A 15,671-nucleotide genomic window follows, 5' to 3' on the forward strand; every position below is an offset into this window, starting at 1 on the left:
GGGGGGGGGGGGAGGGACACACACTCAGATGCAGAATGGGCAAGGGGCGGGTGCTGATGAAGGTGAGGGGTAAAATAAAGGAGATGGGCAGTGGGCTGCAGGTGGGCACGGAGCCTCTCCCCCAACTGGGGTCCTGCAGCAGTGGGGGTTGCTGGGTGCACAATGAATGGGAGCGGAGATGGAGCAGCAGCAATGGGAAGGAATGGGGGTGCCATGCTCCAGATGGGGAACCTTTTGCTGCTCCTCAGTCTGAGCTCAGTGGCGTCTAGAAGCAGTCGGGCACCAAGAGCCCAGTCACCTGGCCCTGGAGGGGAACAGGGGACGCGCAGAGCCCAGTCACCTGGCACTGGGGGAGGGGGAGGAGATGGACAGCGGGATGCACAGAGCCCAGTCACCTGGCACTGGGGGAGGGGGAGGGGACGGACAGCGGGATGCGCAGAGCCCAGTCACCTGGCACTGGGGGAGGGGGAGGGGACGGACAGCGGGATGCGCAGAGCCCAGTCACCTGGCACTGGGGGAGTGGGACAGTGGGATGCACAATGCCCTGGCACTGGGGGTAGGGGAGAGCTGGACATGCAGAGCCCAGTCAGCAGGCGCGGGGAAGGGAGAGGGGCACGCGGAGCCGGGCACGCAGAGCCCAGAGGCTGTGGGAATGGGTAGGGTACTGGCCTAGGACTTTCCCAGCTGAACGCGCAGAGGGCAGAATGGTGTGATCCAAACCCTGGGATGGGGGCCTGGCATGACCCCCTTGCCAAATGCCCCTCCCACGCTTGCTACATCTGTGATGGTGGCAAAATGAGCAGCAGTCCCCAGGGAGCAGCAAGTCAGCTCCCTTGGGCATTGGAAGGGGAGAGCTGCCAGCTTCCGTGTTGCCGTGCCAGGGCCCCTGTTGCCCAGGCAGGAAGCCCCCTCCACTCCTCCTCAGCCCTGGGATGCAGCGCGCTCCCTGAAGTGGGGCACCACGCAGAGAAGATCGTGGTGTTGCCGAGCCCCCAGGCCCCAGCGTGGCAGAGATGGGAGACAGACGCCCTGGCGGACTCCCAGTGTGGCACTCCAAGGCTCCCAGGGATGGGATGGCCCCCATCTAGCCTCCTACCCGGGACTGCCCGGGGATCCCTACCTGTCCTTGCCATTCTGTATGGAGTTCTGGCCCAAACCAGTCCGCTCCAGCATGGGGGAATTCCGGCTCCGGTTGGTGCTGGTGGAGAGGACACTGTTCTGTGGGGGGACAGACATGGAGTGAATGGGGGCGTCTGACACCTGCTGCCCCTCACCTCATCCCAGGCCCATCCTGCACAGGGGGAAACTGAGGCACAGAGGTGAAGTGACTCACTCAACTTCACAGAGCAAGTCTGCAATCGAGCCAGGAATAGAACCCAGGAGTCCTGGCTCCCAGCTCCCCACACCCACTAGGCCCCCCTCCCTTCCCAGAGCCAGGAACACGATGCAGGAGTCCTGACCGTGGATGGGGTGGGTGTGCTCTTCTTCCTCTCGAGCCCAGTCAGCGGGCTGGCGGGCACTTTGACGGTGCTGCTGGCCTTGCGCCCAGCCTCACGCTCCTCCTCGGGGCGCTTGTTCTCCGCGTTGTTGCTCTGGGTCTTCTTGGAGTATGAAGTGGAGGTGGGGATGGCAGGGACTGTAATGACAGTGACGGGCCTGCGGGCTGAGCACGGGCAGCACCAGATGGACCCCACCCACTGCTGCTGCTGCTGTCTGGCCAGCCAGGGGCCAAGAGTCCCCCATGTCCCCACCACCACCCAGGCTGGCCAGGAACCATCCCACCTCAGTACTGTTCCCCAACCCCCTGCCACTACCACCCAGCCAGGGGCCTCAAGTTCTGCTTCAGTGCCCCCACCCAGCACCACTACACAGCTGGGAACCATCCCCTTCCACTGCTACCCGCCCCACTAGGCTCTGGCTCGCCCCCATCACCACAGGGGCCAGGCTGGCTGCCCTGGACATCTCCATGCCAGGAGACTAGAGCAGCTTGGTGTTCCTGCTTGCTGATGGATTCCAGCCCCCGAGGGGCGACCCCTGCTGCTGAAAGGGGGCTGTGCTGTCACACGGCCCTGGGATCCCTGGGACCATGGCCTGAGGGAGGAGACCAGGGAGAGAGACTGCAGATCTGAGGGAAACCGCTGCCAGCCATGGCCGAGAGCAGGGCCCCCTTTCTCTAGCCCTTCCCACTAGCAGAGCTCACAGCATCAGCCGCACCATTCACCATCAAAAGGGCTGCCTTGGGTCACATTGCTAGTCCACAGCAGAGCTGGGGATAGAAACCAGGAGACTCCCACCCTTCCCCGCTGTAACCACTAGACCTATCCCATAGAGATAACTGCCAGAATAATCATCAGCTTTCCTGTTTGCCCCGGCTCTGAGAGGCTCCAGGGTGGCCAGTGGGGCGCTGCCTGGGGGGCCACTTACCCTGGTCGCTGAAGCGCCGTTGCTTGGGGTTGGCAGAGACGCTGCGTTGTACTTTGTGCGAGGGGGAGGGGGCGCTACTGTTGGCCAGCTCGGCCTGAGGCCTCGGCTTCAGCGTGATGTTGTCGTTGTCCAGCTGGAAGAACAGGAGACAGGCTGGGGTTTCCAGAGAGCTCCAGGGAATGGCAGGGAGCTGGGCAGGGCATAGGGTACTGCACCAGCCTTCACTGCCAAAAGCCTGCATTGGCAACAGGCTGCCACCACTGGGATGGCCAGTTTCAGGGGCTCAATCCAGTCGCTGCCCAGAAAGATCATTGTGGAATCACAAGGGTGTTAGAAAACAGCCCCTACCAGAGTCCGAGGCTGTGGGTTAAGATTGAGGGGTGGAGGAGAGAGCCCAGGGCTGGGATGGCAGGGGAGCAGCTGACAGAGCCGTGTGATTGCTACTGGAGCCCACCTCCCCACAGCACCCACCTCTGAGTTCTTGTATCCCAGCAGCAGGTACGTGGCCATGACCTCGTTATACTTCTGCCCTATCAGCGACTCCTGGATCTCCTCCCGCGTGTACCCCATGGAGATCATCAGCTCTGTGGAGAAACAAACATGCCATGGTGAGGAGTCCCCTAGACACAGCCCCACACCCTGCCTGGCACAGGGGGCATCCACTGCTGAGCACAGGGGGAGAGGGGTGCCCTGGCGCCGAGGTAGCCCACAGCCCCAGTCCAACTGTGCACAGCACCGGGTGACTGACGGCGTAGGTCCCCACTAAGGTGCCCCATCTGGGAGGTGTGCCCGGGTGATGGGCAGCTGGGGAGGGAGCAGGCCCAGGTGTTTGGCCTGGCTTGTTCTAGCTCCCAGCTGGCACTGAGTAGCTCAGTGCTTCCCATGACAAGGCTCAAAGCACCTGCTGGCACCAACTGCCCCCTAGCAACAGGTACTGGGGGGTGACGACACTGAGCAGGTCAGGGACAGGTACAGTGGGGAACAGCCTCTGTGACAGAGCTGGGACTGAGCCCAGGAATCCTGGCTCTCAGCCCCCACTCCACTCCCAGAGCTGAACACAGGCATCTGGATTCTCAGCTCCCTCTAGTCACGAGCCCCCACTGCCTCTCCAGCAGAGCGTCTTGCACCTCTCCGTTATCTCTCGCCCCACTGCAGAGGGGGAGCCATGTACACAGGGCGGGGATGGGGAGCACTGAGGCCTAGGCACAGGCAGCACCGCTGGCTTGTCTGCTCTCTCCACAGCCAGTTCGGGGGGGCCCAAGCTGCCATGCCCCCGGATGCTCTGGTGCCGTACCTGTCCGCCGTGGGTCCTTGTAGTCAGGGAGGGGCTCCATGTAGGGCTTCAGCTCGTCGTCCTCATGCCCCACATTCATCCAGCGGTCTTTCATGATTTGCTGCAGTGGAGAGGGGGAGTCAACAAAGGGATGGGAAGAGGACACCCGGGGATGCAACATTCACCTCGACCCCCATTGTGCAGCCATTGAAGGAACCCGCCTGCCCCCAAGTGCGTCAGGCACCCAATGGGCCCAGCACTGAGAGGGATTTGGGCCTTCCTCAGGAGCATCAAGGTACAGGTCACTGCTGGAGAGAGGATCCTAGGCCAGAGGGGCCAATGGGTCTGATTAGGGGGTGGGGAGGGGAGGGATACTGGACTGCACGGGCCCATGGGTCTGACCCAGAGTGGCAGGGACTGGGGGGATGCCAGGCTGGCTGGGGCCCATGTGTCTGATCCACTGTGGAGAGGGTGGGCAGATATATTGAGCTGGCTGGGCCCATGGGGAAGAAGAGGGATATACTGAGCTGGCTGGGCCCCATGGGCCTGACCCAGAGTGGCAGGGACTGGTCCCATTGGCCTGGTGACAGAGGTGAATGCTGGGCCTGCTTGGCCCATTGGTTTGATTGGGGAGGGGGGAATGCTGGCTTGGATGGGTCCACTGGTTTGATGGGGGGCAGCTGCTGTTGCTGCAGAGGGGAGGAGCACTGAGGGAGGCAGGCAGGCTCCTAGGCCATGTCTGAGCATTGCCCCCGCCTCATTCTGCCTAGGCACAGGCAGCACCGCTGGCTTGTCTGCTCTCTCCACAGCCAGTTCGGGGGGGGGGGGGGGGGGGGCAAGCTGCCATGCAACTGGAACGAGAGAGGCTCCCCTTGGAGCCACCAGGGCAGTGGGCCCCGAGTGCAGCCTTCGGAGGGGCCTTTGCCCCTGTGCTAGCTCCAGGCTGGGGAAGGGGCACTACAGAGAGATCAGAGTGCTCTGTTCCAGAGCAGGGTTGGGGTGGGGTGGGGTGGGATGGCAGCAGGAACTCCCACCTTTGCCAGGCCCTCCCAACCTCTCCACAAACTGCTCCCCACAGAGGAGGCCCACAGCGCTGAGGGCATACAACAGCTCCCAGCTCCGGTATCAAGCCAGACCCCCCCGGGCCTGTGCCTAGTCTGGGAACACTCCAACTAGCGCAGTGGGAACAGCCAACTGTAGCACAGGAGACACTGTTGGGATGCGCTGGCAGGACCCCCTTGCCCTCCAATCACCTCTAAAGTGCCTCTCTTGCTAGGGTTGAGAATGAGGAATTTCTTCAGCAGGTTCTCACAGTCCGTGGACATGTAGAAGGGGATCCGGTACTTGCCCCGCAAGACCCGTTCCCGCAGTTCCTGGGGGGAAAGGAAGGGTCAGCAGGAGAGCACAGAGGGTGGGTGCACGGAGACACACGTGAGCACACACAATGTCCCCACACACAAACTCCAACTCTGTGATGCAAGGAGAGGTGCAGGATGTGATTATCCTCATTAGGCAGACGGGGGAAAAAAATCCAACAATTTACCAGGGTCAGACAAGTCAGGGAACCAAGAACAGAATCCAGGGCTCCTAGCTCCAAGTCCCCCGCTCTAACCACCAGACTCTTCGCCCCTACCAGAACAGGGAGCAGAACCCAGGAATCCCAGCCCCCTGCTCTACCCATTCCCTGTGGTAGATCTAGGAACGGAACCAGGAGTCCTGGCTCCCACCCCTTCTCGGGGTGCGCACGGTGGGTATGCAGGCTCCCAGCATGCCCAGTGCACGTTGGGGGGAAAGGTGCCAGGGGCTGATTGGGGGAAACCGCCAGTGGCGGAGGTGGGGGTGCTGTGCCCACTCACCTTGAGGTTCTGCCCATCAAAGGGCAACGAGCCGCTGACCAGGGTGTACAGGATGACCCCCAGGCTCCAAACGTCCACCTCGGGGCCGTCGTACTTTTTGCCCTGGAAGAGCTCAGGCGCAGCATAGGGAGGGCTCCCACAGAACGTGTCCAGCTTGTTCCCGAACGTGAACTCGTTGCTGAAGCCAAAGTCGGCGATTTTAATGTTCATGTCGGCATCGAGCAGCAGATTCTCGGCCTGCAGGGTATGAGCAACATGGCAGGGGGGGGTCACTGCTGCCTGGGCATCCCTCGCAGGGTAGGGAGAGAGGACAGCCAATGGGGCTGTGAGTTGGGATGAAAAGGCATTGGCAAAACTGAGTGCGAGTCCCATGCCAGTTGAGGGGAAGGGATCAATGTAGTGGGAGCGGCACCTTGAGGAGCAGGGGGAGCAGATCTGAACAGGGGCTCTGGCAGCACCACGCCCTGCTGAGAGAGAGTGTCTCTTACCTTCAAGTCTCTATGTACAATGAACTTCTGGTGACAGTACTGCACAGCAGACACTATCTGGAAGGGAAGAGAAGATCAAGATGCGGGGGGGCGGGTCTTCACGACAGAGCTGCCCGTGCGGGGAAAGGGACGCAATCACGCTTCACAATCCACCTATGTCCCCTTCAGCCTCACTGTACAGCTCAAAAGGACAGCTGAGCCCCGCTCCCCCACCTCAGGTGTCCACACGGTGCCCACCTTCATGCTATCTAAGCACACTGGCACCACTACAGACAGAGAGGAGAGTGCCCTCTACACAGCCGCCAAAATTTCCTGCTTCGTCCCAGGGGTTCACAAGGCTAAAACCTGCTTTGGTCGGACTCTCCCTCAGCAGCCTTGGGCTTAGCGGGGTCACTGTCTCAAGTGGCCTCTAGCTCAGAGGCTGGTGTGCTAACGCCCACATAACGCCCAGCACCCCTGCACCAGGGGTCAGGGCCCCGTGTCACCAGGAGCAGAACTAACCTGTCGAAATTTTGCCCTGGCTTCTTTCTCTTTCATTCTTCCATGGGCTACTAAGTAGTCGAACACCTCACCTGCAGGGAGCGACAGAGACGTTACACGGAGAAGGGTGTGGGCCTGAGCCCCCCAGAAGCCTTTGCTCTGGCTGAGGGCAGGAGGGTGTTATGGATGCCCCTTCCCAGCCCGGCGGGCACCTACCCCCGCTGGCGTACTCCATGACGAGGTACAGCGTCTTCTCCGTCTCTATGACTTCAAATAATTTAACTGCAAGACACAAAACGGGGAAGTGGGTGTCCTAGGGGTTGTGGAAGGCTGGCTGCATGATTGGGCTGATGCTCCCCCTACTGGTGATGGCAGGAGGCTCACGGGGCCAAACTTGGTGTAGGCACCAACCCACTCACATTAACTGGAGTTGTGCCCACTTGGGCATCCAGTGCTGGCATTAGCTGTCGTGCCCGGATCAGCGCTGGGAGCTCTCCAGGTGGCCGCGCACCGCAGCCCAGAACTGCTACAACTGCAAAGAGCATGAAATCCAGCTCACCAGGGCTTGGGTATGTGGCTCTCCAGCCCTGAAGGTAGAAGCTGTCTGGGGCATTTCACCCTCACCAGCTAGAGCCTGCCTTCCCCACTGGGGTGGGTGGGAGCTTGCCCCTGGGCGTCTCCGCCATCCCTCTCCCAGGACGAGCGAGCCTGGGACTGGGACAAGCTGTGTGCACTGTCTCACCTATGTTGGGATGATTCAAAACCTTCATTATTCGCACTTCCCGGAAGAGCTGGAATAAAGCAGAGATGAGAGCACACAGCTGGGGTTAAACAGCAAGGGAAGCCCAACAGTATGAGGCCAGCGTATCCCAAAGGCCCAGACCCCTACTCTAGGGGTCACTGCACAGAGCCAGGACCCTTGAGATCAGGCTGGAATAGGGTGGCCAGCCCAAATAGCCACACACCCCCATAGGCCCATCTGCCTGTCAATAGCTGAAGATCTCAGAGCACTGTCATAGGAGGCAAAACTGACTTGCCCAAGGCCACAAAGGCAGAGCAGGGACTGGAACCCAGGAGTCCTGCCTCCCTTCCCCAGTCCCAGGTTTCAGCTCCTAGGGGAGGCTGCTGCACTGCAGAAGGGTCTGAAAGCTATCTTGGAAACGGGAAGCAGAGGGACAATGCCCCCCTAACAGGGCTGCTGAGCAGCTTAGCATATGTTTGGACAACACAGCAATTCTGTTAAGTGGGAGCGCGTTACCCCTCCCCTGGGGTCAGGTCGGAATCCCCACCCCAGATTACAGATCTTGTTACTGTAATCCATTAATTAACATAGCAATCCGCTTGTGTGTAACCAGCTGGGGTAATCGGGCACCAAGACTGAGCCTCCTGCCACCTTAGCTGGGCTAGGTGGACGTGCCCACAACAAGAGAGACACCAGAACACCTCACACAATTATGCTAATAATCCCTGGCTCTTCTATAGTGCTGCCCATCCGCAGAGCTCAAAGTGCTTTACAAAGACTATCGGTATCACTATCCCTATTTTACATATGTGGAAACTGAGGCACAGAGGTCACAGCAGAGCTGGGACTAGAACCCAGAAGTTCTGAGTTGTAAGTTAGTGCTGTAGCCACTAGGCCACCCTGCCTCAAAGTTACTGTGACACAGGAGGGTCTCAGCTGCTTAATTCAGAAGGGAAGAAGCCACGCAGAGCAGAGGTACGCTAACTCTCTCACCTTCAGGCGGCTGGTCATGGGCAGGCGTCTGCAATGTGTCCCCCCCTCCCCATAAAAGAGAGAGAGAGAGAACCCAGCACAAGCAATTATCTACCAGGAGATTGACCTTGGACTGGAAATGGAGTTGTCTCAGGGGATGCCACTTCATCCAGCACCTTCTGCCACAGAGGAGCCCAGAGCTGCCCCGGGGCAATGCTGATGAAATGCAGCCACCTCTGGTGTGGAGTGAGTCAGCTGCCAGCACAGGATTTTGGGGCCTGATCTCTCTTGTGATGGGAAGCGCGGTGCAGAGTAGACAGGGCCTTTGTGGGTGATGCCCCTGCATGTCAGCATGTGAACACTGGCTCCCTGAAGCATCTGGCTCTGTGGGTGAGCATCAGGTCACGCTGAGCTGCTGCTCTGTGTACCATCAAGGGCTCAAGGGGAAACTGTCTGGGCAGTGCTCCGGGGGCTGAGAGTGGGAGCAGGTGTGGATCTGAGGGGTTGGCTCCTCTGTATCCTGTCTTGAGCCAGGGCATTGCTACCTTTTGCTGAGGGTGGGGTGGGGCTTGAGGAGCTGTGTCTGCCGGGGAGCCCCATGGCAGATATCCCATGGAGGGAAGGGGCTGGAGTTGACCCCTTGCCTTGCACAACCCACAGGGGCAGCATTGCCATGCTGGCATCTGCCCAAGTCCTGACCCAGGTAGGTGGGGCCACAGAGGAAGCACTGGGATGGGCCCCAAGCTGAGGCCAGGCCGCAAGGCCCCCCGGGGTCTGGGATTTGCCTGGATATCTGTCAGGCTTTGGAGGGGGCCATGCTTTAGGTGCTGCCAGCCTATGGGGTATGCTTGGACTGAGTGCCCAGCCTAGCAGGAGAGGGGGAGTGGTCGGGATGTGGGGCTGTCTCCCCCCTTCCACACACAGCTTCCCTCCACCCCCTCAGCTCTGCCTTGGGCTGACCCCCCTTCACTTAGCTATCCCCCCCAAGGCTCTGCCCAGGGGCTGAGCCCTTGTCCACACATGGGCCCCAGCACTGTTCTCCCAGCTCTCTCTCGGGAAACAATGCCAAGTGTCTGACTAACACTTGCCTTGTTACCAAGGCAACAGGCCACAGACAACCTAGAGTTTTCTCCTCCATTCCTTCCCTTCACGTCTTGGCTTGCAGGGACGCCCACTCGGCATCTTCCATGCCCCTACTCGCTCAGCCTCCCTGTGTGTGGGGAAGTAAGGGGGGAGCTTTTCCTTTCCAGGAGGATCTGTGAGTTGGGCTAATTTGAGGTCAGTCTCTGGATTCTCAGGCTTTTGCTCAACTTCCTGCGTGACACGGCTAGGTGGACGCGGTCCACTTGCAGGCCAGGGGAAAGCAGGCACCCTTGCCCCTTCCTCAGGGGGCCTGCCACCAGCTACAAACCCTCCTGAACAGGGGAACTGCCTTCCAGCATACAGCACATGGTCCTACACGGGGCAGGAGAACACTGCACTGGTGCCTCTGACATTGGCAAGGAGGGCCCAGGGCAGGGCTCCAGGCAACTTGGCCGTGGGTCCGTGAGAGCTGCTGCAGGGACTGTGCTCTGGCCATCGGAGCAGTCAGGGCGCCTGTGATCAGCTTCGTGCTCTGGAAAGGAAGTGGAAGCTAACGGAGAGAGCAGGGGACCGATGAATTTTGGGTCTGTATCTCAGTTTCCCCCTGGGGAGCGAGGGGGATACCTTCCTGCCAGGGAAGAACCCTGAGGCTTTCAGGATGCCATGCTGAGTGCTACCCTGCTCCTGGGCACAAGCCTGGCAGCATGCACCCAGGTCCTGCAGTGGGCAAGTGCCTTGGGGCCGGGGAACAAAGTGAGGCCCCATCCCAGGCCCTGTTTTCTGCATCACAGCTTCCCTTTGGCGACTGGCGGGGACGTGACAGAGTGATTTCCAGGAGAACCCTCCCTCCCGCAGCTGGTAGCGCAGACGCATCCCGCCCCCTTCCCCGCGTCCCAAAACCACAGCAATTAAACGGTCTATGGGCTCCCTAATGACCATACATGGGAGAGAGCTATAAATACCTCCCCAGCAAACATCTGGAGACTGAGCCAAACTGAAAACTGGCAGCCAGATGTTCAGACGCCACAGCTGCTTGCACAGAGTCAGTCACTCTGGCTGCTGGACTGTTAGCTCCTAGCCGGGTGCCCTTCGATTCACTTGATCCACAAATGCCCCACAATGGTGCGAGTATGGTCAGGTGTGAAACCGAGGAGCTGTCTACTTGGGTTCCTACCCAGCCAGGATGCAGTGACATGCATCTCCCCCCTTGCCCTGAAGAATCCTCAACAGCTTCCCAGATGGTCCACTGAGCTGAGAACACACTGCTCCCAGAGATCTGCACTGGCTCCCGGCTAGCCCGGGACACCGGTGAGCTGAGAACACACTGCTCCCAGAGATCTGCACTGGCTCCCGGCTAGCCCGGGACACCGGTGAGCTGAGAACACACTGCTCCCCAGAGAGCTGTGCTCGTTCCCAGCTAATCTGGGCCACAGGTGAGCCAGTGCTCACTAGATCTTGGTCACCCATTGAGCTGCAGTCTAAGACAGCAGCAAGCCTCTTTGTAGGCATTATTCCCCAACGTCCTGCTCTTGGAAGGGGCTCTATTGAGGCTTTACAGCAAAAGGCTTTTCCTCCAGCAACCATCTGTCATCCCCACCTCCATCTGGGGCTGGGGTACAGCCAAGGATTTAGGGATAGCTTGGGCTAAACAGCGCAGAGAGAAACAGGAGGGGATCAGCTCCGCTCTCCACTCATGGTCACAGGGATGCCTCCACCAGCCAATGTGGAGACTCTAAGTGGATGAAATGGTGCAAACCTCATCGGGACTAGTCAGCGAGGGCATCCCTTCTGTGTTGGCTCGCGAGCCTGGACAGAGCCTTCCAGCAGGACAAGGCACGTCTCTCTTCAGAGCTCCAGAGAAAAGCACTCAGGGCACCAAAAGCCATAGGTGCATGCCCGGATACTGCACCAGAAGTCGGATGAGTTACCCACTATGCCACAATACCCTTCCCATAGGAGAGCTCCCCTCCACACATCCCATAAGCCACTGCTCAACACACAGCTGCTCCCCAGGGTCAGGCATGAGGCTTTGTGCTTAGACTATAACCTCTCTGGGGCAGGGACTGTGTCCATCATGAGTTTGTATGGTGCCTGGCGCAGCAGGGCTCTGACCTACCAGAGTCCCCTACAGGACACCATAGTAAACAATAAGGCAGTGAGCAGCTGGGCTGGTGAGAAACCCCCAGGAAAGAGCTCCAGCATCCCCTCCAGCCTCAGCTCCACCCCAACAGGGTGGAGGCCGGGCCCAGTGCACCAAACTGCCTTGTGACTTGGGAGCAAACTGGGCAGGGAGGGGTTAAATGAAGCGCTGGCACCCATGCAGGAGGCCGAGGGCTGAGCTCACCCTCACCCACTAGACACCCCCTCCCAGGATGTGCCCAAAGCAGAGCCCAGAGCCTACGAGCTGGAAAGGCTGATTCTGGAGGTGGGCGCAGCTCTGTGCTGGTTGCCAGGGATGCGACGGTTGCTATGGCTGGCTTTAGAATGGGGGGGAGGGATTCCTCTGCAGGGTGCTCTGGCTTTCTGGGGGAAGGCGCCACATGCTTATGCCTTGAGCTGGAGAATCCGGGGACCAACGTTCATAGGGGCAGGAGATGGCAGGGATCACTCCTCCACAGCTGGCCAGGTGCCTTATGAGGCAACACAGCTCACCTGGGCCACATGCCTGGTCTCACATGGCAGGAGGCTGGGGGGTGGCTGGAAAGCTCCTAAGCACACGTCTCCCAGCTCCCTTTATTCAAGCCTGGCTGGGGAAAGCCTCCCCTGTACCTAGGGCTGGCATTCCTCTGGCAACAGGGCCCATCCAGCGAGGGGCTCCGCATCCTCCACTCCAGCGGGACCCAGCCCATGGCAGGGGGCTTGGTATAACCAGAGGTGGTGCTGGGAAGTGGAATGAAGGCCTGATGAAGATAAGGGAGACCTACATCTCGGTGGGGAGGGACACACCAGGGGGTAGTGGGGGGTCACTGAGGTAAGGTGGCTCCAGGAGATGCATCCTGACATGGGGAGAAATGGGATAGAAGAGGCCTCATGGTCCAGGCCCCACGCCAGTCCCTCCCTGGGTGTTCACATACCCTGAAAGCTGCAGCGGCTGCCAGCTCAGCCGCTTTGCTCAGGCTCTGTTGACAAGGCTGCATCAGCGGCTGCCAAGCCATGCAGGGCTGCTGGTGTCAGGCTCTGAGTCAAACAGGACATGGAGTAGTCTGGGCACAGAGTGCTGCACCTCCCGCATGGCCTTCTGGTGACCCATGCGGGCGGAGGATTGGCGACACCTTTGGCCATTTGGAGCCCGACTCCTGCAGGAGCTGGGGGTATCTGCCGAGCGGGCAAGAGGAGCAGTCACACCCCAGAGCACACTGAAGGGATCCGCTGGCATGGGCTCCCTGCCCCACTCACTTCCCACAAGCAGAGCTGTATTCCTTTTGTGGTGGTGGTGGGGAAAACGGGTACAGGGTCAAGCTTCCGGGGCGGGATATTCTGTGCCCATGGACATTCATACCCCCCCCCACCACTCTAGGGAGCCCATTAATGACACATCATGACCCCCTGGTGCCATGGCAAGGCTGACTGACCTCCAGCCCTCAGCAGGATGGAGCATTGGGTGTCCCATTGCTTAGCTTTGACCTCATGGGGCACAGCTCTGTGGTGTCACTCAGTCAGTACTTCACGAAGGTAGGCAACATGTAGTCTCTCCCATTCTACTTAGGCAGAGCAGGTCGGAGCTGGGAGTAAAACCCAGGAGTCCTGGCTCCCCGCCACCCCCGTAACCCACTAGACCCCACTCCCGTCCCAGAGCTGGGAACAGAACCCAGGAGCCCTAGCTCCCAAGTCCAATAGTTAGAGCAGAAGCACAACACACCTTGCCAGTTATGCTGGCAAACTGAAGCCTTGGAACTTGGTTGTGCTATCCCAGGGACTCCCACGCTCCGAATCCCCCATGCAGGCAGGTGGTTGGACAGTGCAGGGCTCAGAACACAGCACGAGCAGCTGGGCAGAGATTTTACTCTGTTTAATTCAGAGCATCACCATGACAGTGAAGGGCGTGCTGGGGGTGGTGGTAGTGGAGGGGCAGTACTTAGAGCACCTCCTGCTGTCAGGGTGCTATGCCCACATCTGAACATAGCAGAGACAGGGCCCTTACCTTCTGCAGGCTTGATGAGTTGAGCTGTGTCTTGTCAATGATTTTCACAGCCACCTGGATGGGGGGAGAGAGGAGCTCAGTTATCTCTCCCATAGTGTTGGACAAGCTGGAGCAAAACATGCCCGAGGGAGAATCCTAGGCAGGTGCAAACAAGGATGGAGGCCCCGACAATCCTCAGGCTGGCTGTTCGCTGCTGCCTCTGCCGCCCCGGTTAACGACAATGCGTCTCTGTTCCGCCGAGCTCCCCAGCGGGCCCAGCACAGGGTTGGCAGCAGGCCAGCGGGCAATTTACAGCCTTGGGAAAACTCAGATTATAGGCCAGTGTGTGTCAGACCGACTGTGGGGGCGGTTCTTCATCCTGTCTCGAGGACTTGAACCAATCGGGTGCGAAGCAGTGACTGTGTCACACTGAAACACGTGGCAGGTTCCTGGAGTCGGGCAGGGAACCTGCAGTGAATGGTGTTCAACTTGGATCCTTTTGAGAGAGCCAAATGAAGAGCCCAGACCTGCTGGCTAATCTCACAGGTGGCAGAGAGCTAGCACAGCAGCAGGTTCCGCGAGCAGCGTGCGGCAGAGCGCTCCAAAGAGGCTAGCGAGCTGGGCTGGGATTAGCCGGCTTGGGCCAGTAACCCACAACTGGGGGATGGCACTCAGTGAGGATAGTGGGGAAGGTATTTCCACCTTCCCTCAGGTACCCAAGCTTGGCTCTCACTGCTTGACAGGCCCTTGTTGCCCCACCTGTCATTCCTGTCAAGGTTTTGTCCACATACAAACTCCCCAACTTGCACTCATCCCCTGCTGGAGCCTTAGATCCATTTAGAAATGGCTGAAGCAAGATCAATCTAAGGCTACCTGGTGCATACATAAGCACTGAGACAGAACCCCCACCACCACCCCCAAGACCCAGTAGGACAGGAAAGGCAAGACACGTGGAAGAGTTTCAGCAGGTATCACCCTTGGTCATGATGCTAATCTGGAGTCCTGGGCTTTGGCAGATGACAGATGTTGTTCAAACACTTCCTCATGGGGGCTAAAGCCTATGGCTTCTAAAGTCTTTACAGCAAACACACTACTGGCTACCAGCTGGCCAGTGCGAGCCACTGACTACAGCAGCTCCACTGCAAGCCAGCATGTCAGGAAAATACAAGTCTCCCAAAAGGGAGCTCTAGCTCCCTGAGCCCCATTGAACTATGATCCAGCGAAGGGACAGCCAGCTACCACTTCAGCCAACCAGGACCCCCAGGGTAATGCAATACCGCTTTTCCTCCAGCAAACCTATCCCAACACTTCATCCTCCCTTGGATCCTAAACCCTCTGCTGCGTGCAAAGCAGGGAGGAATAGCTTGCTGCCGCCTCTCCCCACCCCCCTCACAGCCAGGGACACACACAATAGCAGGGCCTCAGTGCAGCTGTAAAAACCCAGCTAGCCTAGCAGCACCACAGCCCGCAGCCCTGCCAGGCCTCTTTAACTCTTCCCCGAGACCAGAGTTCAGTGGAGACACTGAAAGGGCTGGAGGGGTTAGGTGGAGAGCCAACAGGCTAAGCCAGGGCTGGACAGGGGCAGCAGTTGTTTGAGCACGTGTGTTGAAGGGCATTATGGCAAAGGGAGAGAGGGTCAAATGATGGGTCAGATGTGAGGGGGTTAAAACAGACCAAAGAAGAGGCTAAAACCTGCTGGGAGCCAGATCTGTTGGGCTGTGAAACTCTCCCAGGGGATGTAGTGGGAGCCCCGTGGGTCAGGACACTTAGACAAGGCATTGGGGACGATCCTGCGCTGACTCCCAGGGATGGATGTGGCTCACAAGGGGGATCCCAGCTAGGTCTCACAGCACTGACCTGCAGTGCTGACCTGGATCAATCCCTCCCACTAGTCTGGACAGGGGTTAATGCAGGAGGCAGCATGTGCTGAAGTAGGACAGAGGGAGGGCTCTTCAGAGCCAGGGGAGCATGCCTTCCTGGCTTCCACGCTTGCACTTGGGCCCATCAATCAGAATGAGAAAACCCCTCCTCTTCCTGCAGCCCCCCCTCCAGGAACTATTCCCCCTCCCCCCAGCGGAAGCCCCTTAGTGCCCCTCACACAGACCCTACTCTGTTAGCTGGAAGGGGCAGGTAAGCTAGGCTGGTGTTAACTGAGCACCAAACCCAGTGCTCTGGGCTGCAGCATAGGCAGGGGCAGGCTGCAAACACAGATGCCCTCCAAGGGCAGCCTCAG

At 59.2% G+C, this 15,671-nt stretch overlaps 1 protein-coding gene across 7 annotated transcripts in view; it reads right to left on the reverse strand.

Moving 5' to 3' along the window:
* Positions 1-15,671, reverse strand: part of MARK2 (microtubule affinity regulating kinase 2) — a 105,873-nt gene that overhangs the window by 10,205 nt on the left and 79,997 nt on the right. For all 7 annotated transcript variants that reach the window (XM_054033903.1, XM_054033898.1, XM_054033905.1 and 4 more), the window contains exons 3-14: positions 13,460-13,513; positions 7,264-7,312; positions 6,738-6,803; positions 6,543-6,613; positions 6,042-6,098; positions 5,554-5,790; positions 4,951-5,070; positions 3,719-3,818; positions 2,896-3,008; positions 2,425-2,557; positions 1,461-1,636; positions 1,121-1,218 (exon numbers count right to left, since the gene is read on the reverse strand). In XM_054033903.1, the coding sequence (XP_053889878.1) occupies positions 1,121-1,218; positions 1,461-1,636; positions 2,425-2,557; positions 2,896-3,008; positions 3,719-3,818; positions 4,951-5,070; positions 5,554-5,790; positions 6,042-6,098; positions 6,543-6,613; positions 6,738-6,803; positions 7,264-7,312; positions 13,460-13,513 (1,274 nt within the window). The remainder of the gene's footprint in view (positions 1-1,120; positions 1,219-1,460; positions 1,637-2,424; positions 2,558-2,895; positions 3,009-3,718; positions 3,819-4,950; positions 5,071-5,553; positions 5,791-6,041; positions 6,099-6,542; positions 6,614-6,737; positions 6,804-7,263; positions 7,313-13,459; positions 13,514-15,671) is intronic.

The sequence above is a fragment of the Malaclemys terrapin genome, chromosome 7 (assembly GCF_027887155.1).
Source record: "Malaclemys terrapin pileata isolate rMalTer1 chromosome 7, rMalTer1.hap1, whole genome shotgun sequence".
Taxonomy (NCBI): domain Eukaryota; kingdom Metazoa; phylum Chordata; order Testudines; family Emydidae; genus Malaclemys; species Malaclemys terrapin.